Source organism: Pseudorasbora parva, chromosome 24 (assembly GCF_024679245.1).
Source record: "Pseudorasbora parva isolate DD20220531a chromosome 24, ASM2467924v1, whole genome shotgun sequence".
Classification (NCBI taxonomy): domain Eukaryota; kingdom Metazoa; phylum Chordata; class Actinopteri; order Cypriniformes; family Gobionidae; genus Pseudorasbora; species Pseudorasbora parva.
In genome coordinates this window covers 16,639,852-16,664,229 of record NC_090195.1, presented here as the reverse complement: position 1 = coordinate 16,664,229, position 24,378 = coordinate 16,639,852, and the positions used below count along the sequence as shown (strand labels likewise).

Sequence of the window (24,378 nt, the reverse complement as noted above, 5' to 3'; positions counted from 1 at the left end):
CATTATAGTATTTATAATGAATAATTACAGATGGTTTGATTATTTGGACATAAGTCACATTTATTTCATTAAAAAAAAAATCTAGTAGTACCTGCAAATAAATTATGTTAAAGCTTCACATTTTTGTTGTTTAAAAAAAAAAAAAATGCAGTAATTGCTCTAAATGTTCAGTTCTTGAAGACTAACCTAATTCATCACATTAACTATGATCATGTTCCACATTTGACAACCATAAAATGTCCAAATACTGTTTGTCTTAACTTTGAACTTTTGATTTTTGTGACTTTGAGATTTTTATCTTTCTTTAATACAAATCAATAGCTATAATAAATCAGATAACTATAGCTAAAATAAAAGATACTAAATCATGGGTATAATAAATCAGATAACAATAGCTATAATAAAAGATGATAACTCAATAGCTATAATAAATCAATAAATGAAATATTTTTCGGGAATCTCTATATGCTCATTTAGAAAGATGATATTATACTTCTGCAACTAATTTATTTCATTATTTACATGGACATAGCAATTGAGATTTAAATATGCATTACTGAAATTAACATGGTTTAATTCATTGCCATGCATCATAAAATGATTTATGTTATATGTTTATTGTATTTTCTCCATTATTTCACCTGATGGAGTTCATTGCCAGTGTCTGGCTTGCTTAGTTGGGGAATTACTTATTATTCAATATTATCATTGATCTGACTGTGCTGATGAGAACTCAACTGATGAGATGGACGAAGACATGATTTGTTTTTTTTTGCTGAACTGCTTTATAATTTAAGAATTGATGATCTTTAAAATGGAACTGAATCAACAATGTTCCTGTTATAAAGCTGCTTTGAAATGATTTGTTTCAGTATGAATCTGCGCTATGAATAAAGTTGATTTTGCAATCTATGTTCTATTTAATCCCATTGAGACCAAGGATTTAAAAATCCATATCTTTTAGATTTAACTTTCTAACACTAGAGGGCAGCGTCTGATAGCAAGAAGTGTCCCATCCTCTTACTTGCACAGCTCTGATGCTGCTGTATCCCATGTCTTCATAAACTAAACATATATAAGGTCACATCATAACATTTTAACCCAGGCTTGTGATGGCCTCTGATTTGACCACTCCAGAGCTCCTCCAGAGGATGCTTTGCTCAGTGAGTCAATAAGTGCGGTATGAAATATTTGGCTCGGCTAATCAAATTTTATTGCGCTATTTCAATTTGGCAGACACTGCACAGGGCAAACACTTGGTCCGTAGAGGTAAGTAAGCAGGCTGCTTTTGAGAATACATGAGTATAGGCCACATCTTAAGACCTCCATGCTTGAGAGTCAAATATCAGAGCTGAGCAGAAAGGGCAACCTCGCAGCTTTTATAGATTTGAGGGGTTTTCTTGTATTAATAACTTACTGCAGGGGGTTTCAAACTTTATAATGCCAAAGACCCCCAAATATAATTATCTTTTTATGAGGGAAAATCCATCCAATCCCTTCCTAAAATCCATATATATATTATGTATGAAAAAAAAAAAAAAAAAAAAAAACATTTAAACCAAACTTAATTTGGCTATACTTAATTGTTGAATATATAAACCTAAAGAAGAACATTTTCAATTAAAAAGGATTTGTATAAGCATCTTTATTAATATATGTAAAGCAGCTTATGTTGTGTTAAGAATACTGCCTTACAACACCAATGAGCAAGACAAAGGGGACTATAGTGAGAAAAACTCACTAGAAATATACAAAGCAAACATATACAATATTTGTATCATATACAAGTATGTATATGGCAAGAAAATAGAGAAAAATGTAGGAATGAAACAGTTAGAATATGTTCTGTAGACTTTATCCATTTTTGCTTTGTCTTTTTATTCCCAGAAAAGGGGCTCTGGGCACCCCTTAGAACCTTCTGGAGGACCCCTGGGTGTCCCCGGACCCCAGTCAAATCAACAAACATCTGAAAACAACAGAGAAGCACATGCAAAATTAATTGCAAATTAAAAATATTGACTTTTTTTGTTGTTGCTAATATTAAGTATTATATTATGATTACTCAAAATTATATTTAGTTTTACAGTTGTATATAAATAATCTATCAAGCATTGTAAAAGTGTATACATTTATTTCATTAAAAAAATCAAGTGGCACCTGCAAAGAAATTTGGCAAAACGTCATGTTTTTGTTGTTTTAAAAATTAAAAAAAGTTCAGTAATTGCTCTAAAATGTCTAGTAAAAGTTTACCACATGAACTATGAACAGATTCAAATGCTAATTACATTAGGTTATATATTAAAACATTTGATATAAAATGTTTTGCTAATATTAAGTATTATATTACAATAGATTTGACAAAATTCTCACAATTCAGTTTTACAGTTGAAAAACATTCAAAAGCTGAAATAATCAATAGCTACGCATTTTAAACATGTTCTTACATTATTAGCTAGGCTACATATATGCTGTTACATAACTCTTCACTTTAGTGGCACTCATTTTCAAAGTAATTCAACTAATATTGGAGTCTGGGAAAGGCTTGCATTTGTAATTACCCCCAATGTCATCAACATTTCCCCGCTGTTCTGGCACAAATTCCCAGCCATTTATTTCCTGTCCTTTTCATGCTGAAGGGAGGCTGGATTTAGGATGAAGGTCTTGGGAGTCACATGGACTAAAGTTTTTGATTGATGTCCAAAAGCCACTACACTTTTCTCAGGCGTGTAGACTAGTAGTGCTGAAGTTTGATGCTGCTTCTAAATGCAGCCGGTTCGTAGGTTGTTTTTGAATTGTGTTCATTTGTTCTGGTGAATTTGTTCGCTGCTTTTAAAAAATAATCATGTTTCAAACCTCCAGCCGGCGTTAGTTCGTTTAAAACTTCTCCTTTTGCAACTTTGAAGACTCCTAAGAACACCATCGAAATGACTGAGGAGAGCAAAGCCGAACACAGAGCCGAAAGTGGCAAAGATTTAGAGAAACAGCTTCGTTTGCGAGTTTGTGTTTTGAACGAACTTCTGAAGACTGAACGGGATTATGTTGGGACGCTGGAGTTTCTCTCGGTAAGTCCGACTTGAATAATTGTTTTATAAGCTAATGTATTACTATTTTTTTCATATGTAGCCTAGATCTAGCCCATCTATACGGTTTGTCACGGGACAAAGTTAAAAGCTCTCGTTATAATCAAATTAACGTATAGCCCAACCTGCAAGCGCGCGCATATGTTTCAGAACTGCGCGCGAACATTCAGTGGAACTGTGTGATTTAAAGTTCAATTATGTAAACTTCCAGTGACTATTATGGAAGCAAATGGCATATTATGCATCGATTTTCAGGTGGTCGACTATTAACGATGTTTCAGTTGGACCATACAAATGACCGTTTGCACAGTTTGCTAAATGTCAGTTAGGGTAGGCTACCTAACATAGACTATAAATTGATATTTAAACGAAAGCGTGCAAGCAGCGCACTGTTGCTATGGTTACCCATCAGTTTTACTGTCTGGCTAAATATAAAAATACTTTTATTGCTGTTGAAACATTTAAATTTCGAACGGTTTAAACATAGGCTATGCGTATACAAATGTGTGCGTTTCAGGGGTTCATTTGGACGAATGGCCACCAATTTGCAACCTGAATGGGTTATTGCGCCGTTCTTGTTTTGTTGTCCCTTCGCTCGCTTGCAGATGGGCTGTACTTAAGGCGTCTGTTTAGTGTGCTTGGACTTGTCTTGGAGTGAATAAGCAGCAACAGTCTTGCGGCGAACCTCAAAACCCAGACCGTGCCATGCCTGTCAATCCCGCTGATCGATTTGGTTTGAAGCTCTATCTTAGCCCAGAGTAATTTGTCTCAATTTAAAGTGTGCTCCTTGTTTTTCTGAAATGGAGAGCTTCTCTTCCTGTCGTTGACCCACAGTCAATGTTCGAATCAGAGAGAAAGAAGTTTGTTGCTCAGAGGTTTTATAGCTCAGGAGACTATCTCTCAGTTGCATATTTTAACCTTTCAATTTAGCCTTAAATGTTTCTCTTAAAACTGACACAAATGTTAACATACAGCATAGGCCTACTGTGGACTGCATAGTTTGGATAATGGTCTTGGTCTCTGTAATGGTCTTCTGAGTTTTGATTGCAGCAATTTTGTTAAAACTTGACTGTTTCAGACATTGTTGAGAACTTTTTCTGATATTTTAAAGAGTGCACATCACATGAGAGATACCCAGGAAGCAATTCTGTGTTTAAAAGACATCTAATATAACCGTCCAAACACAACCCTGACATCTTGGCTAAAACAAGGAAAGATTTGGGCTGTCGGTGAAATCTGAATAGACTTCTAACCAAAGAAATGAAACACCTTCCAATCACTGTTGACTTTGCTTACATGATGGAATATCGTGCATCTCGCAAGTTATTTTGGCAAAAATGACATGTAACCATATTCAAGGTTATTTTGGCTAGAAGTTGGTTACTCAGCCGGACTATATCGGGGTCTATAGTTAACCAAGACGGTGAAAGACGGCTATTGCTTGCTGGGTTTTGGATCTTTGTCTCAGGATAAATATCTGAGAAGTAGATGACTTGAGCAAAAGTCTCAATTTGCTGTCTAGGAGAAACAACTGATATCAACACTGACACTTGCGTATGAAAATTAAGATAACATTAAAGAATTTGATCTTAAACAGGAACATGTTTTAAATGTTATATATGATTATAATCTCTCCATACTGGATGTTTCTATGAGGGATGCATCTGTCTATAATTTGCCAAGACTCAGTGAGCAGGGTAGGTAATTCCTTTGAGTCTGAGCCAATAACTGAGGCAGAGCAGGTGGACTGAAAGTGAAAACCTCAGATTTGCAAACTGTGGGATTGTCACTGTACCAACTACCAGTAATATAATTTCTGAAGGGATGGGAGACTGTGAGCCCTTCGGCCTAACAGGGGATTCAAAGGCAGGAAGGAAAGGAGTTTTTTTTTTTTTTGTGTATAAGGCATAATTTTTCAGGCACATAAACAACACATGGTTTAAATAAGGAAATGAGTGACTAATCAGTTATTCATATTTAAAGTTGGAAGCTAATTATTGATCTAAAAAATTGAAGAGAGCAAAGAACATGAAGTGCGCTTTGAGTTTTCTAAAGTCTGAAATGATTTAAGTCTAAATGAACCACCAGATGATACATGTCATGATTGATATCTATGTCTTGAGGTTCTTCTGAAGACCTATGGAGTTAGGTTGCAGTTCAGTGACCCATGTTTCCCACCTTTCATGCACATTCACATTCTCACATTCCGCACTCTGTCACAAGTGGTTTCTATGTTGGCATAGAAGATTTCATTTTGATTAAAACAAAATGAAATCACTATGTCCAGACCATTTCGATCCGTTTAAATAAATCATTAGCCTGTGGAGAATATGATACTTGCTATTAGGAGACAGACCTCCACAATAATGAATTATGACTATTTTATTAACCGGGTCATATTGTGGATCACTCGGACTACATTTGGATGTAGTCAAAAGGTAGTAGTGAGCACTCCCTGCCATGTTATAATTGGACAGTTTTGAGCATATTTGCTACCACACTTTTAAAGTTCCAGTTTACTTCAAGCCAACCATTTCAGTTTGTTATATTGCCAGCGCTAAACATCATTTCTTTATTCTAACAGAAGTGAAAAAAAAGTGCTTCTTTTGATGATGAAAGCTTGCTGTTTTACCCCCGAGTGTGATTAGGAGGTCAAGGAGGGAACTTTATCAATCCAAGTCACTGGGAAATATCACCCACATGCTCTCAAGGATCAAAGCCTCCACGGGTGCCACTGCAGGTCTGTGACTGATCGCTTTCAACCGATCATCTTCCTCAGTAATACCCATGTGCCTAAATCAGAATTTCTGAATGTCTGGAACAAAAAAAAAAAACAAAGGTACAGTTTTAGGCTCGGGAGGCTAAAAGAAGCGCAGAAGTAAAGTTAGATGATAACAAGAGAAGAGGACAATGGCTGTAGGGGGTGGTGTTTCATGGCCTGGAGGGCCCAAAGGACTGGTGCCATGCTGAACAGAGGGCATTTTGTGTTTGTGAGAATTAGATGAAGGGGGTCGCCTCCAGACAATATGGCTCCCTGGTGGAACCGGCCTGGAGGTAATGCCAGGAGGGGGGACTGTGACGTGAGGGCCTGGGCTCTTTGCCCTCTGTTGCAAAGTACATTTCCTGGTGGAGGAATTCCGGAGAGGTTAGAAGAAATTCTGAAACAATTGCGGACAAGTTGCCTTGTTTGAATACAGGGGATGGTTGGCTAGTTCAGATCAATTTTAGTTTTTTCTTTGAGAGAAATTGTTCTTAAAAGCTGTTGTTGTGTTGACATTTAGTGTAAAATACCAGCTGCATCGACTGACAGTTACTTGGCATGCAATTACAACGCAATTGTGTCTCGCTATCAGATAAGCCAAGAACAGTGTCTGGCAATTCACATGAGACTGAGGAAGTCTCTTAAAAGATATCTTCTGAGATATCCCTAGAATGGCTTATGTAACAGCTCGATATAGATCTGATAGTGGGAGGTTTCAGATAATCATGTTTGTATTTGTTAACTGGAGGCTAATAATGATGATCATCTGTAAGAAGTGTCTGGTTGAGAAAAATAGAGAGCTAATTTCTATGCTTTTATTTTTTTCATTTGAGCTTATGATATACAGTTGGTCACTCAACTGAGATGAGAACAAGTAAATAAAGATGTACAACGAACCAGCACGAGAATGCAGGAGTACTTGTAGAGCGAATCCAACAGGAGTGAATACAGGGAAAGCTTTCATGTCCTATTTTAGTAGAAAAACAGAGCCATGTCGCTGCATAATGTGTTCTCTGGAGTCTTAGCACTGGATTAAGTGGTCCCTCTGCAGCGTTTTCCTTTCGCAATACCCTGTGGGTTTAGAGGAATTGACCACCCAATGTACTTTTTTTAAAGGCTTAATAATAAAACTTCAAAAAGGGATTTTGCACCACAAATTGCAACTGCTTTTATTTTGCTTTTGGGGTAAACACAAGTTTTTAAAGTCCCTGTGGACATTTCTTAGTCTATTTAGAAATTTGTTTGAAGATGATGTGGTTCACTTTTTGAAATTACTTGACACGTAAGGATTCCTACTGTTTGACTCATTAGAATGAAAATAGAGGTTCAGCTTACTCACAAACAGATATTAAAACTAGTGCTGGGATGACTTAAAGGAACACACAGAATTTTTGAGACTTTAGCTTATTTACTGTATCCCCCAGAGTTTGATAAGATTATACATTCCATTTTATATCCATGTGTACCATAACTCTGTCTGACGCACCCACCACTAGCCTAGCTTAGCACAAAGACTAGAGGTAAAAGGCTCAATCTAGCCTACTGCTCAATAAGTTACAAAATAACGCCAACATTTTCCTATTTACAAGCTGTAATGTGTAATGTCTGTGTACAGTTACATCGTGCACTAAGACCGACTGAAAATAAAAAGTTTCTTAATGGGGGATGTCAGCAGGCTCCGGCCCATGGCGAACGGCGGCGACTTCTCCGCTCCCTCTCGGACGGCCGCCACCCCACCTCGACCCAGGAGCATGGCAGTGAGCTCTCCGTCCCATCGGTCTTCACTCCCTCCAGCACCATCGCCTTGGGCTGCCACTCGCGGTCTTCTCCGAACTCCTCTGCACCGCGATCCCCCTTAGCAGCGAGGGCTCTCCGACAGCATGTCCCTCCTTCCTCCCGGGTTTCGGCACCAATTTAACACAGTTCTTTTTTCAGGGAAAAAGGAGGCGGGAACTGGCAAACATTTAAAGACTTTAATCAAATAAACAAACAAAACGAAAGTAACACAGGCATCCCCTCAAAATTATTATTGCCCCCGGTTCAGTAATGACCTCTTGTAATAAAGTAGCAGTGGCTGGGACATATTTTAAATATCACCTCAAGATGCAATCTAATCCTATTTACATGAAATAAGCCTGCTCCCGAGAATCTCTTGAAGCATCGAAAATATGTATTGGTCCCAAAATAGCAAAAACCGTTCAAATCTTTGTTTATAGCCTGACGTGGTCATACTCAATTCTAGTCAGAATATGAGTCTGAAACTGCTCCATTGGGCTGGGATTATGGGGCGTGTTTCAACCGAACCAGGAAAGACATCAAATGGATAGACCTACAACCAATCAGAGCAACGAAGCGACGCATAACATTAGTTCTCAAATGTCAACAGAACTCAACTGCACTTTGTTGCCAAGTCCGCGTTTTTTTTCGTGGGTTGTTTTCCATGTCCACTGGTTGAAGCGACCTCAATTATGTGAAATATAGACCCAGGAATGCGAATTTTAGCAGGCAACTTTGCCAAAATAAGACATTTTACTACCCAAACACCCCCCCACCCCCTGTCTGCACACACGCTGGAATAAAATATCTTTGCCGGTGTTGTAAAATTTAAAATTTAATGATACACAGTTACTTACCAACATGATCATCATTTCAGATAGAAATAGTGAACGACAATGCATATACAAACAATCTGTCCATTTAGGATTTGAACAAATTCAAGTGCCTTTGATGACATGGATGATTACGTTACTGTTTATCATCTGTCCATCATCGTCTAAAGCCCGCCCTGACAATTTGATTGGTCCGAACAGTTTCTGTTGGGGCATAATTACTCCTCTATGGATCAAGTCCAGACCGAAGTCCATTCACCTACAAAGAACGGACCCCTGGTCCTCTCTCGTCCTTCACTGGTGTCCCTCATCCTTATATGCCTCCGAGCTCCCTCATGAGAGGAATCGCTCCTCCCATGTCTCTCGATCGACTACCTCGCCACATGCTTTAATACACAGGTGAGCAAATGTACATAAAACAAATCAATGTTACGTAGCTCAACCCGATGAAATATTAGAATATCATCAGTTTACTGTTGATGTATCTTACTGCTAGTCACATACAAACAATAAACTAACACAAAGAATACCATTATAACTTTCAACACACTCAAATGCAGTTAATATAGTGTAGATCAAGTTAGACAGCATTGTTTCCTCACAGTTTTAGTCAAACAAACTGACCTGTATGAGTGGTAATTAAGTACTTCTGAGTTGTTCGGTAGAATGGGATGTTCTAATTTCTTTATATCCTCGCATGTGGATATAAATTTCTTTATATCAGCATGCGCTGATATTTGTCGCGCCCTGCTTCATACCACAGTCATGGTAAAAACATGAATGCATTCACTCATCCATAAACATTATTTCACTATAAACATTATAAGAGCCACCGATATGACGACAAGTTCCATGATTCCACCGTCATCAATCTATGCCTTTGTTGTTGTTTTGAAGAGATTAGCGACCCCCAGCTGCAAAAAATACATAGTGTAGCTTAAAATATTGTTACAATTTGGAACACCTTAGGAATGGCATAAAACTGCATCACATTCTTAAAGCTACACTATGTGATATTTTCTCCCATCTAGCGGTAAAAAGGTATATGACCATCCAGTGAATAATAGTTTCTGTTCCTCTCAATTCCGATTTTCGTTTTAACTCCTACGGTGGCCGATTTAGTCCAAGATTATCATGGCAATCCCCCTCTTCACATTCGACACGGTGCCATCTAGTGTTAAAACGCGAAAGGCGAAGCTTGAATTTATGGGTATGTCCCTCTTTGCCTAATGTACTTTCAAGATGGATGGGCAACATGGCGACCTGCAGTATTCGAACCCCTCACCCGTATGCATTTTTAATGGCATATTATAAACTTATGAGAATACTTCATCATTACTTGAAAGAAGTAAATATACATTAATGAGCACATATATTTTTGAAAGAACTAAGAGTTTTTAGCTAAGAATAAACTAAAAAAGTTACACAGTGTAGCTTTAAAACAATTTTTTAAAGTAATTCCTTTTAGCCTAAGAATGTTTGGTTCTTGTACATTTTGATTCTTCTCACACATCTGATGTCAACTAGGACAATATATGCTTAAATCGCTCTGTTAGCCTTTCTTTCTTGAGCTGTTTATTTACATTCAGTCTGAGGCTTGATGATTTGTTGGTGTTACATGACCAGCACTAATACTAAAGGGAGGGTTTCATATCTTTTCCCAGCCAGGCAGTGAACCTTGGATCCCCAAAAGGAAAGACACATTCCTATGGGTTCTTTTTTCAGTGGAACGAGACTCTAACTGTGTGTGTTTTATTAAGGTGGATAAAGAGGATAAAATAACTAATCTTCATTTAAGAATTTAAGACATTAAGGCCGGTTTCATAGACAGAGCTTAGTTTAAGACAGGATTAGGTCTTAGTTCAATTAGAACATTTAAGTAGCTTTTATAAACATGCCTTTGAAAGAAACATTACTGGTGTATATCTTGAAACAGAACAATGGCACTGATATATTTTAAGATATTAAATCATTCATTTGAGACAGCTCAAACATGCATTTTAGTCTGGGAATACCGTATGTGAATCCGGGGTGAAAAGTGGTAAATGTTTGCAAAACTCCTTCTGGAGTATCCTTTTCTTTCTCACATTAACACGCTTTGTGTCCCAGTCTCTTGCCATTTTTTTATAGCCTTCACCTCCTGCATATGTTCCATCCATTATGTCTCAATACTTTGTTTACAAGGAGTTGTATTTTCCCCTTGCTTCATGGAGGATCATTAAGATTCCAATCTTACTAATGAGTTTGGGTTTTTTTTTCCACTGTATGTTGTGAGGAGTTCTCATGTGCCGCAGACAGACGTTACAACCAGCAGAGACCTTCCTTTATCTTATTCTGAGCCCCTTTTTAAGCATTATGCTTAACTAGCTCCCTGAGGCTCGGGCCAGGTCGCCTCATTCCAAATGCACAGCATGAGCGCAAAATGTGTCAGCCATTTTTCTATTCCTGTGACAGTCCAATTCATGGAAGAGAACAGAGGCTTTTTGTGGCCCTGAGGGAATTTAGAGGTGAGGTTCGGCGTTTAGTCTGAATTTACATGATGGTGCTTAAGAACAAGGAAGTTGTCGCTGATGGGGAGGAATTGTGCCCTTCCTGCTGTTGGGGTCTTGAGGTTGTTTGTTTCCGTGATTGAGCTGGAAGCGTCTAATCACCTGTGAAAGCCCTCCATCATTTGGCTTCAGATAAATCCCACACTGTTTAAAAAGTCTGAAGTGATTTAGTTTATGGCCCTCCGGGACTTTCTCTCAATTTACATCATCTAACAAATCTTTTTATTTTTATCTCATTGTTATGCTTCTGAGGAGCAATTGATTTGATTATACTGGGACTTGCACTGTATATATGGTGATCTGCATGCATGTCCCATAATTAACCTCTTGTGTTTTTGAAATTGTTTTGCACTTGCATCCATCTGTGTCCCACTGCATTGGTGTGAAGTCTTGTGTGTCATGTTTGTGAGTGCACAGGAGTCTATAAGGGAATCTGGCCGTTTAGTTCCTTCAGCTTTTGTGTCAGTGTGAGCAGGATTTCCTTCCTTCCTGCCCCTCCCCTCCTTTTACATTGTGCTCTGCTTCCCCTGCACACAGAGCTGGCTGCGGAGGCACACGGGCCGCTCCACACGACTAGAGTCTATGCCAGGGCATCTGTCTCAGATCAGTCTCTGGAAGACAGCATCTGAATAAGAAAACCAATGGTCAGATGTTTTTCGGTCATTTACATTTTTTATTTGAATATAGAATGGGTCATCGTGACCTTTTCTGGGAATATTTGTCCTCTATGAGTTTTAAATATGGGAAGTTAGTTCAGGAGATGAATGAAGCATCTTTGCTTGGTCAGGTGGCCTTTCAAATGAGTGTACGTGGTCATGTGAAATAGCAACCCACAATGTTGCAGTACAATATGATAAGTCAACTGTACGATCCCAAACTTTTGTGAACCCAGAAATTGACTGTAAAAAACTACAGAAATTAAACCTAATTAAAACTAAATTAAGGTATTTAAAGGGATAGTTCACCCAAAAATGCATTCCCCCAGGGCATCCAAGATGTAGGTGTATTTGTTTCTTCAGTAGAATACAAATGAAGATTTTTAACTTCAACCGTTGCTTGTATAATGCATGTCAATGGGGTGTTTTCTATGACAGTCACTATGAGAGAAAAAAACACAGATACAAATCTATATTAAACCCTGTGGCTTGTGGCGACACATTGATGTCTTAAAACACGAAACGATTTTTGTATTTCTTTTTTGTATTTGTGTTTTTTTTTAACCCCATATCAGATGAATTTCATCTAGTATTCCCAATTTCAGTACTTCCCTCAAGGAAGGTCGAAACCCGGCGTGATCATGGATATATATTTACATAGATGCATCATTTGACCGTTCCATGCCATCCGCGCAGGCCTTAATGAGGAATATATATATATACGCTCACTCGATCCTTGTAGCTAATGTCACCTTCTTCACCATCTAAGTTAAAACGATTGACAAGGCTTCTAGTCAATTTGTTAAATAAATATACACTTTTGAGAACTGAAGTATGAATATTTTGCAGCGGGTGAGTAGTAAACATGACACTGACTGTTTTGAGTGGCTTCTACATTACTTTGTTTGGCTAAATAAATCGACTTTTAAATCAGTACTCGTTACTGTACAACCAACATATTTACGCACTTCCCAGTTCAGTTCGTGATTCAAAGTTAAGAAGCTATCATTGTCAAATCATTGCCATGACGGATGTTATAGATGTGTTAGCTGTCATTGAGCAGCAGTGCAGTGAAACAGCCAATCAGAGTAGAATATTCATGACCCTTCCAAATAAGGCAAAAACAGAGCATTACATCCTAGGAACAATTTCTAGGGTTGTAAATGGACCTGTAAAACTGTATCTGGACAAATTTTGACCTTACATAAGCCAAATACCCTCTATTTAGATATCAGAGAACCATTAAAAATATTGTTTCAAATCATTCTAGGGCACCTTTAAACTAATATAGTTAGCTAATGTTAACAAACAAAACCTTTTGTAGTGTTACCAAAATTAAAAAACAACAACAATATAATTCTTATAAATTATGTAATAATTACATTTTATTAAGAATATTTTTCACTGTTTTATTTTCTTTAAAATTTTTATTTTATGTTTTGTCAGATTAAATTTAATTTTTAACTTTTATTGTTTTGTTTTTTAATGAACCAATTATCAGGTTTTTATGCTAGCATTTTGCACATTGTTTCTCCATTACATTTTTCTCATGAAATAGAGTAAAGAAGCGGTAGCCTACTACTGCTATAAGACTATTATTATGTTGAACAGATCTGGGCTGAATCCGAGATCGCCCCCTATACCCTCAAATAGGGCATTATTTGAGGGGACAGCCATTGTCCGAAACCATAGTGTTCAAGTGCACTTCAACCCCACACCACAATAACAAGTGTAGATCTACAGCCGATGTAGGCTACACTCAACGGCTGTCCGACTTCAAGCACTGGTTTTCATTCACTCGTTCAACTCAACTATATTAGTGGACTATAGTAGGGAATAGTGAATGAGAGTTTAGGGGGCGATTTTGGATTCAGCCCTGGGGAACGACAGATGACGTGAAATGCTGAGATTTTTCTGAGGCACGAAAAATGAAAAATCTAGCCGAAATTAGGGCTGCACGTTTTCAAGTTTTTCATTAACCGTTAACCGAGGCCCTTAGCGGTTAATACTCGGTTAACCATAGTGTGCGTCAGGGTTATTTTTAGTTTATTAATTTGACGACCACCATCTCCGTAGTGAACGCGCCTATATAGAGAAATGCACATCATGGATTACATAATCAGAGAGTAGCCTATTTCTTTTCGTTTTAAATTGTTAAAAGACATTTCAAGTTTCTTAAGATCTATTTCATGTCTGCGAGGCCTACGCTGAGTTTCGTTAAATTAGGATGAGATGCGCTCCAGTTCACGAGCAATGCAAGTGGCCGCGAGGGCGCCTGCACGATTAGAGCATGTAACGTTAGTAAAATATGCAGCCGAGAATGATTCACACAGCGTTTGACTCGCGCGGCTGAGCCTCTCCCGGCAGAGAAAGCATCTGTGGACTCGTCCCTTCAGCTCTGGCCATCTTGCTTTCAGTCCGCGATTAGCTTTTTTTGTTTTCTTCATTACAGTTAAAGTAACGTCTGCTTTTCTCTAGTCATTCACAAGTTTCTCACTTCAAACTTTCTTTCTTCTGCTCCGTTATGCACAGCGCGCGCGCGGCTCCCGCTCTGCTTCTGCCCTAATGCGACTTTTAGTCCAGTGCGACATATGTTATTTTCCTCTTCATGACGCATATTTTGACTGATGCGACTCATACTCCGGAGCAACTTATAGCCTGAAAAATGCGGTAAGCACTCCATTGCAATACTTGCATTTTGCCCCGTCACTCTCATTTTTAAAGTGCTCCCACGCTTTCTTTGCCCGCTTCATTGCCCGCTTAGAAAGCTGGTCATGACTTCTTCTTGTGGATATTACAAATGTCTGGGAGCGCTCTGGCGGTCTCTAGGGGTGCAAAAATATATTACAACTAAATTCAAGGCACGTCATTGACGCCACTTAACCGAGCAAAATGTTTCACTCGGTTACGCAATTTTTAACGGTTAATCGGTCAATCGGTTAACCATGGACACCCCTAGCCGAAATCTAATTTTCCGTGCATTAATCTAAACTAAACAAAAAAGTATTAATGGGCCAATTGATCTTTTCTCTTTATTCCATTACAAATAGGAAATGAAATGATCAGATGGTGCTCCGTTTGACTTTTCTGACATCCTTTACTCTTCCCTGATAATGACCTCTGGCCTACTTTCTTTAAGATCTAAAGGCTTGAATTTTAGAATATAGAATTTTATGTTCTTAATTTCTTCTTCATCTGAAATCTTGAATCTGTATTTTCAAAAACGGAATATTTATAATTTCAGAACAAAATATCTGCTGTTTGAAAATACAAGTCTATACAATTTCAACATAAAAGCATTTAAGATGTGTTCAACTTAAAATGTTCTATTCAACATTTAAAAATTCTAATTCGGAACTATGTAAAATGCAACATAATATTAAATTTTGTTAGATTACACTTCAGATTTAAATACAATTCAAATTCAGATCATTTTGTCATATTTCTAGCTCCATAGATTTCATAGCTGGAGGTCGCCAGGTTGATGTACTGTTGGTTGCTCGTTCCTACTGATGGTTGTCTTGACATCATTTGGTGGGGTGCGTGACTGTCCTAAGCTTTTGACATTTTTTAGAAAAAAACAAAAACGTGTACTGTCTGTAAAAAATAATGTCATTCTATTTGATCAAGACTCAACAGCTTTTTGTTCAGGCCGCCAGTCTGGAATCTAGATTGACAAAAATATGTCTTGAGATGCACAATTTGTTATTTACAAAATAGCCAAGTCCACCTACTTGTTTTGTTGCTCACGCTCATGGTTCTGTCTGGTTGAAATATGTCCGGTGAAACCACATTGAATCGGAGCCATGTTTCTGTGAGGCACATGATGTTTGTATTCTCGTTTTCTGAGTCAACACTGGTAACTTGATCATTTTATTAGTCAGTGACCTTAATTTCAAGTCTGCCATTGCATAGCAGTAAGTCAGTACCTGCTCCTTTTCTTCCAGCAAGTGTATGGATGTAGGCATATGTAGGATGTTTTGTTTAGCATAATGCAAATTGTGCCACAATTTTGCAATCTACCGTTGAGAGAAATAAACCAAATGCCAAATGTATTGGCCCTAAACTTTTGCATCGTAGTGTATATAGCATCAAAATACATAGAAAACAGACTATGTATTCAAAAAACAGACAAAATGCATTGAATCGAACCGATCATTAAGGGGTACCTAGATTATATCAAGTATATAAGCTTTAAAACATGTTAATGTGTTCTTGGGTACACTAGCTGGGATCTCTAAAGATAGTAAAAGATCATGACGTAAAGTCATGAGACCTAATGCTTAAAACAGCTTGAGGATATTGTCAATTCTTGGCTGCAGTTCTTCTTTATCTCTGATTTGTTATTCAATCCGCACATAATCAAAAGTCCAACCCAGGTGACAAATTGAGTGAGCACTGTTTCATCGTACAGTTGAGTTAGAGGCCAGCGGCTGGTACGGGAAACCGCAAGTGCAGCTTTTAAAGCTAAGCCCCAATTCTTATTCATTGACAGACTCCATGGTGCCTTCCAAAGTCTGATTCACCTCAAACCTTTGCAGGATTGTCCTTTGTGGCTCCACTGTGATCGGCGACAGACCGCTGGTGCCATCTTCCCTGTCTCTTATACTCTGCTAACTAGTCCCGGCCTCCAGCGGAGTGACTGGCATGCTGAAGGGGTTAGTGAGGGCCACTGTTCATTCATACACAAAGATGGCATTGATCCCAGAACACTTGGAGGGGGCACTTTTGGCCGGTCCTTTTCATTGACATTCAAGCTGTCTTTAGGGATTTCCAAAAGGAAAGACAAAGTTGTTTTCTCTCTTTCCCTCCGCTGACAGTGTCCAATTGCGACAATTCTGAGGTTCTAAGATCCCCAATAGCATCATATCCAGTAAAATTGGCTTTATTAAACAACCGAAGACAGAATTCAAATCAATAGCAGTCGTGTGTGCCACGCATGCTGACTGAGCTTGATACGTGCAGTTTGAAATTCGGCTTGTCACCATGGGCATTCAGACGGCAGTCTGTAATGGGATTTTGACCCCTTGTAAGCTTTGATATGCACATGCAGTAACATTGAATTAGCTATTTGTGTATAATAATATGAGATGTGAAGAAGCATTTTGAAAGGCTATTACACTGCGTATTTGTTTGTCATTGAGACAGTTGGACAATTTGTCATGGGAGCTGATGCAACATAATCACGGCCCATAAGCTATCGCTTTTCATATCGATTTGATGATCTGCAGTGGGATTAGGCAGTTCTTCTTAAACATAAGAAATAAAGAGAAACAATTCTAATCTGGTTTTGTGCCACTTTAGCTAGTCCACGAGCACGGCCGTCTAGAATTGTTTAGCTGGTTAAGGTAGTTAAGGTATCTGGTTGAGACACAATCTCTTGGGCTAGGTAGAAATTAATAATAACATTATTCATTTAAACAATGCTGATAATAATTCTAGAAATCCCCAAATCAGTCTTTTCATTTTCAAGTTTTAGCGGCTGTGTGAAAATGTATGCATGCCACCTATATAATAAATGTGGGTTTGTAGTCTTAATCGTATTGTGTAGTCCGATTCATGAACAAATTACTACTATGAACTTATTTGTAGTCCAATTTATGAACTCTATGAACTGGTTCTTTTTAGAGGCTTTAACATTCGGTGACTCTTAAAAACTATGGTTTAAAGACTAGTGTAATCCGCTGAATGAACAAATGACTCAAAATCTAAATCTCAAAATGTAATGACTATTAAATCAAAAACATACAGTGGGATCAGTGTAGTATGATTCATAAACAATGACTTCTATGAAGCGGGTCTTTAGTTAGTCTAAAACAATACAGAGTGATCAGTGTAATCCTTTTCACAAACAAATGATTCTCATGAAATGGTTATTTTAGTTATTCAAATTCATACAGTGGTTGGGTCTCAATCATAAACAAATGGCTCCTATTAACTTGTTATTTTTGATTAATCAAAACCATAAAGCGTGAGCAGTGGAATGTGATTCACAAACAAATGACTCGTTGAACTGGTTATTTTTAGTAAATCAAAAACATACAGTTTGACCAGTGTAATCTGATTAATAAACAAAATGACTCCTATAAACGGGCTCTTTTTAAGTAATTAAAACCATACAGTGTGACCAGTTTAGTCCAATTCACAAACAAATTACTCTTATGAAATGATTCTTTTTACTGAACCAAAAACATAAATTATGACCAGTGTAGTAGGATTCACAACTCTTGTTAGTCACACAAATACAAAGTTGGCACGTATATAGAGGAAAGTGAATGTTAAAGGTAGCCTAGAAATCTAGACGCACCCTAGAGGCAGCAAATCTAATTTGCCGCGAGTGTCGTCTAGCAACTCTCAATTCACTTCTGAGCTGTAAACGCCTAACTCTGGTCAAGCCAATAACATCATGTATAGTGTTGGTGGACGGGGCTTAATATAATGACGGCCGAGTTGCGCGTGCGCGTGCTTCTAGTAAACACAGAAACTGGCGAACGGTGGTCTTTCGAATCAGCTTTGACCGCGACTTGGAGTTAAGCTTTTCTCTGAGAAAATAACAAAGAATGGCACTGAAGTCATTCTTAAGAAGGGAAGATGTGTTCTGAGTTTTGCCGACCGGATACGTCGAAAGTTTAATCTATCAACGAGCTCCGCTTCACGTTGCCCTGGTGGTTGGTTGTAGCGCTGTCCAATTGCATGCAGAGGGAGTTTGACAGCTGTTTATCCCGCCCCTCAGACTAAGCCCTGTCAATGGTGAGTTTCCAGACCAAACATCTTGATGTGGGTCTGGCTTGTCAGGCTATATTAAAGGGGTAGTTCAGCCAAAAATGAAATGTATCCCATGATTTATTTACCGGCATACCATCCTAGGTTTATTTGACTTCTTACAGAAGAATCAGTAGTTAAATGAGATCTGAAGGTCAAAAAAGTTAATCCATCTATCGTAAAAGTAATCCATATGGCTCCGAGGGGTTAATAAAGGTATCTCGCGTCTCAAATTATGTGCATCTGCATATGGTCATGTCGGAAGCTAGTTATTTTAGACTATATATTCGAATAGTTTTTAAAAAACGAATTTCGAAGGTGAAAATTATAAATCTCATTTACCATTCACTGCCATTATAAAGCTTGGACGAGCCATGGCATTTTTATTTTTATATCACTCAGATTGTGTTCGTCTGAAAGAAGAAAGTCATACACCTATGGCTTGAGGGTGAGTAAATTATGGGATACTTTTCACTTTTGGATGATCTATCCCTTTAACCACAACAAATTTGGAGTCTCTCAAACACAATCCCCCTAGTGCCACCAACAGCTGAAAGTTGCACTCTTAGTTATGCTAATAACTTTTGAACCACAGTTTTGAACTCTCAGTCAAAACATACAGCCAGCGTGACCATCCGATTCATGAACAAATGACTCTTACCAGCCAGTTTCCAAAAGAAGGGTTACCCGTTTGTATCAATCTGAAACACTGTATAATTACTGCCCTCTGCTAATGCTGTATCATTTGCGGAGAATTTCTTTTCGTAAAAATTTCTTTCAGCAAAATGGACATTTTGTTGAATCAGTCAATCTGTATTCATACCCTGCCCTATAAGCCAGTGTCTCATGTTGTCTGCAAAAACCATTGCTAGTCTTCTCTACAGGGTGTAGTGCTTTGTGGTGTCTTACTGTCCGAGGTTGAAGACGAATAATAAAAGCGGATTACATGACCCCTAGACAGGTGGGCGTTTGTGGAAAAAAACATATATTGAAAAATAGCCTGGTCTTTGTTAATAATAACAAACCACGCACACACAAAGTTTTAGCATGTCCCAAACCAGCATGTTAGCTCCCAGGGCATGTATTTATAGTAAGTGTTTCCTGTAGATGTTTCCCATCGGGGTCTGCGGAGGCTCGGATGGATCCTGACGGTGTTATTAGCCGCCCTTAAAACACAGGCTTGTTTTATTCTCTTCTTTGGATCACAGATGAAAAGCCTGTTTTGTTGCTTGTGCTGTCTTTCTCCAAATTTGGTATAAAGTCTCACACTGTCACAAAGCAAAACCCTCTCGTGGCATGCAGGCTTTGTTGATGTTGTGCAGAAATAGGCCCGGGTAAATTGAGTTTTTCCTCCGCAGGAAGAAAAGCACAGACCATTTCCTCAGACGCCCTGGTGTGGGTATATGAAGGAGGAGGCTGGTCTCAGACTTATGTTCATCATCTGTCTGAAGAAAGGAATGATGAACAAATACAGATAAATGTTTAGGATTAATAAATAAAAATCATATTTTTTTAAGTGTTAATGATGATGATTATTATCTGGTTCCAAAATGCATCTTGTTAACATTTTTAAAGTAACACGTTGACTTTTTGGGACTTTAGCTTATTCACTGTATCCCCCGGAGTTAGATAAGTCCATACATACCATTCTCATCACCGTGCGTGCCATAACTCTGTCTGAAGCCTAGTTAAGCCTAGCCTAGTTTAGCACAAAGACTGGAGGTAAACGGCACAATCTAGCCTGCTGCTCAATAAGTGACAAAATAACGCTAGCATTTTCCTATATACATGTTGTGATGTGTACAGGTACATTGTGTACTAAGACCGACGGAAAATGAAACGTTGCAATTTTGGCTAGAAACTATACTCTCATTCCTGCGTAATAATCAGGGAAATTTGCTGCTGTACCATGGGTATAGACCGTAAAAAAATATGGACGACTCAACATCATCCTTTTCCGCTTGCCAGATTTGAAGCTTTCAGGCGGCCTGCACGGCGCTGACATCTTGGGACCGAGTCTGCGCAGTAGAGATTTCGGGACCGGAGTTGCGCAGTAGAGAACAGGAAGTAGAGCAGGAAGTACAGTCGCGATATCAAAAGCCCGCCTACACACTCTCACAGATGCAGAACAATTAATTATGTGAAATAAACAGTAATGGAAATGTAGAAATTAAAGCGTGAAAGCTTCAGTATCCTGAGAGGGATACTGCAGGCTTGGTGTAGCGGCGCAGTGATATTATTACACTGCTCCTGAAAATATTCCCCAGCTAGTTCTCTGTGCAAGCAGGTTGTCATGTTGCTTATGCTGTCGGAAGTTAGCCTGAAGTTAGCCAGGTGCTGTGCAATATTATCACAAATGAAGATCTGACATGACTTGCATATTTTTGTGTCCAGGTGCATTATTTCCTTGTAAAATAATTCGAAAAAAGAATTTGATAAATTAATCTTTGAGAAAAATATGTATTATTTAAATGTACTAAAATATATTAAAATTAAATAGGTTTTATAAAATAAAGTGATAAAGTGTTGATTAAATAGCTGTGGATGGGTCAGAAAGCTCTCGGATTTCATCAAAAATATCTTCATTTGTGTTTCGAAGATGAACAAAGGTCTTATGGGTTTGGAATGACATGATGGTGAGGAATTAATGACAGAATTCTCATTGTTGGGTAAACTAACCCTTTAATGATGTCTTTACTACCTTTCAGGAGCTTGAAAGTGGTAGTTGCGTAGCTGTCAATGGAGGGACAGAAAGCTATCAGATTTTAATAAAAAATATCTTTATTTATGTTCCAAAATGAATGATTGTCTTACGGGTTTGGAACAACATAGGGTGAGTAATTGATGATAGAATTTTCATATTTTTGGGGAACTAACCCTTTAAATACTGTGCTGTAGACTTGGTGCAGACTCTGAATGTTGTCTTTCACAGACTGAAATAAAGCCTGACCCAATTACCACAAAACAGAGAATCAGTGGATCATCAGAGAACAAAGAAGCCATTCATAAAATTATGTTTTGAATGGAGAGTGTCTGCATTTTTTTAAGCAGACACGAATATGATCGAATGTTACCTGTGATTGACCGCAAATGTCATGCAGTATTTCCATTCTGGAACCCTGTAATAGAGCTTTGGTTAACTTATTTTTGTTCAGGTTTTCAGGATTAGTAAAAGGGCACTAAATTCTAAATCCAGAATGAGAGAAAAAGAGGGAGATTTTCCATAAAATAGTCTTGCATGGGTATGAATATTGGTACTTTTAAAAAAATGTATTTCTTCACACGCACGCACACACACACACACACACACACACACACACACACACACACACACACACACACACACACACACACACACACACACACACACACACACACACACACACACACACACACACACACACACACACACACACACTAGATGTTTTGTGTGCATGCTTTACTCTATAGGTATACATGTTTGATAAATAAAATAATAATAATAAAATATCTAAAATAATTATAAAAATAACATATTTTTACATTTAGATTATCTTTGTGTCATCTAAAGCTAACTTAACACTTACATCTAGAATTTAATAAAACATTTTTTTAGGTTATCTCAAAATGAATATCCAGTTTTTATCATATTGTACATTACAACGTTGTGATGCTTAAATGTTTAGCATTTTAAAAAAATTAACATATTTTTTATTTATTTAGACAAAATAGCATATTGGTAATTTATAAAAATTATTATCAATTTTTTTTGAATGGATATCATTTTAATATCGATACATCCTAGACTTGTATTTTGCTGTGATTTCGTTTCTCTCTGAATGGGCATGGATTTAATTTATTTATTTGTCTTGTGTTGTTGCAGAGGAGGGGGACATTTATCCATCCTGACTATTTTTTAGGGCTGTCAAATGTCTGTCATACTCAAGTTGTGGTTGGAAAGAACATGATTGTGTGTGCAAAGTATTTTTCAGGAAAAAGCTATTCCTCCCGTACTCAAATCATTCGGGGATTTGATGACATAAATGCTGGAATTGACTGAATGGCGTCTGTCTGTAACTGAAGAGTTATACAATAAAGACTAGCACTGTATACACACAAGAAGTAAACAGCATGAGCCCAGGGCCACTGTGTAGAATTTGGGGGCGGAATGTCTCCTTAGCTGGACAAATGCGTATACATATTCAAACCCATACAAACATACACATGCCACAATACATTTATTGCTTCCTGGAGGCAGTAAGTAGAGGGAATGACTGGTTTCCCACTGAAGCTAAGCTAAACAGGGCTGAGCCTAGTACCTAGTATCGGCGACCTTCTGGGAATACCAGGTTGCTGCTGGAAGAGGTGTTAGTGAGGCCAGCAGGGGGCGCTCACCTTGTGGCTTGTGTAGGTCCTAACACCCCAACTATAGTGATGGGGACACTATACTGTCAAAGTGCACTGTCCTTCGGATGAGATGTTAAACCGAGGTTCTGACTCTGCGTTCATAAAAAATCCCAGGATGTCCTTCGATAAAGAGTAGGGGTGTAACCCCGGTCAATATGCCCATTGACCTCTGTCCATCATGGCCTCCTAATCATCCCCATATACTGATTGGCTTAATCACTCTGTCTCCTCTCCGTCATAAGCTGGTTTGTGGTGAGTGTTCTGGTGCAATATGGCTGCCGTCACATCATGCAGGTGGATGCTGCACATTGGTGGTGGTCTTCTAAATTTAAAGTGCTTTGAGATCCCAGAAAAGCGCTATATTTATGTAACACATTATTATAATATTATTATTAATGGCTGCTGAATAAATTACATCACATGAATGAATTGAATTTTAAAATATATACAAAAAAAGTAGTTATTTAAGTTTTAAATTATTATTATTAAAGCTATATTAAATGGTTATAATATTTCACAATATTGCCGTTTTAATGTATTTTGATCAAATAAATGCAGCCTTGGTGAGCATAATAGACTTCTTTCAATAACATAATAATAATTAAAAAAAAAAACTCAACTTTTGAACTGTATACATGTTTAAAATTCTTTCTGGAGGTTTCAAGCCTCAAATTACGGTGATCAAAACCCCTCAAAGCCCCTCAGTAATTTGCATTGCAGTCTGAATATTTTTCTATGAGAACTTCCCTGCTGGCTTTGAAGATATTACCAGTAGTATGCGAATGACTTTATGGCTCTGCGCTGGTTCAGATCGTTCTCGTATTCGGTCACCAGGCTGTCTAATAAAGGCTGGATTTACTGCAGCAACCTTCCGTCTGAAGCTGAAGACGTCGAGACAGTGGCCAGCAGGTGTATGTGAGTTTGTCTGCCCGTGGTGCACATCCATGGGGTTTATGAGTAAGTGTTCTGGACTGAATATTTTGTGAAGTGTTCTTTAAAAGGGACAAGTTGTTTTTTCCTGCCGTCTCCTTGGATCACATCCACCTTTCCACCTCAGAGTTCCTCATTGACCTTCTTCAATTCTCATTCGCAGAACTGGTACTTGATTCAGTCTTTTTTCACTGTATGGCTGTAGACAAAACAAGGGACTTCAAAGTAAAAGAGAGTTCACCCAAAAATGAACATTCTGTCATTTACTCACCCTCCTTTTGTTCCAGACCGGTTTTTATTCCTCTCTTTTTTGTCCATATAATGAAAGTCAGTTTGATAACATTCATCAAAATATCTTCTGTTTTTGTGTTCAGCAGAAAAAAGGAAATACATTTTCTTACTTTTTTCAAATTTTCCCTTTAAAACTTAATAGGACCAGCTTCTAATTGTGATGTAGTCAGATGTTTAATATTTCCTAAACAAAACCCATCTGACCCTGGAAAATTGCTCAGGAATGCATTTCCCAAAAGCATTGTTAGCCAAGTTCCGTCAACATAGTTCAACAAGTCGGTGTTTACTAAGACCCTGCATCGTAAAGGTGTGGCTGAAACAGCAGATCGCTGGCTGTGGTAAAAAGCCTAATTT

The 24,378-nt window shown here is 38.0% G+C and overlaps 1 protein-coding gene across 1 annotated transcript in view; it reads left to right on the top strand.

The window, feature by feature from the left end:
* The first annotated feature begins 2,639 nt into the window (after positions 1–2,639).
* Positions 2,640–24,378, top strand: part of prex2 (phosphatidylinositol-3,4,5-trisphosphate-dependent Rac exchange factor 2) — a 207,234-nt gene continuing 185,495 nt past the window's right edge. The window contains exon 1 of the mRNA XM_067434938.1: positions 2,640–3,062. Within this exon, the coding sequence (XP_067291039.1) occupies positions 2,925–3,062 (138 nt within the window). The 5' untranslated portion in view covers positions 2,640–2,924. The remainder of the gene's footprint in view (positions 3,063–24,378) is intronic.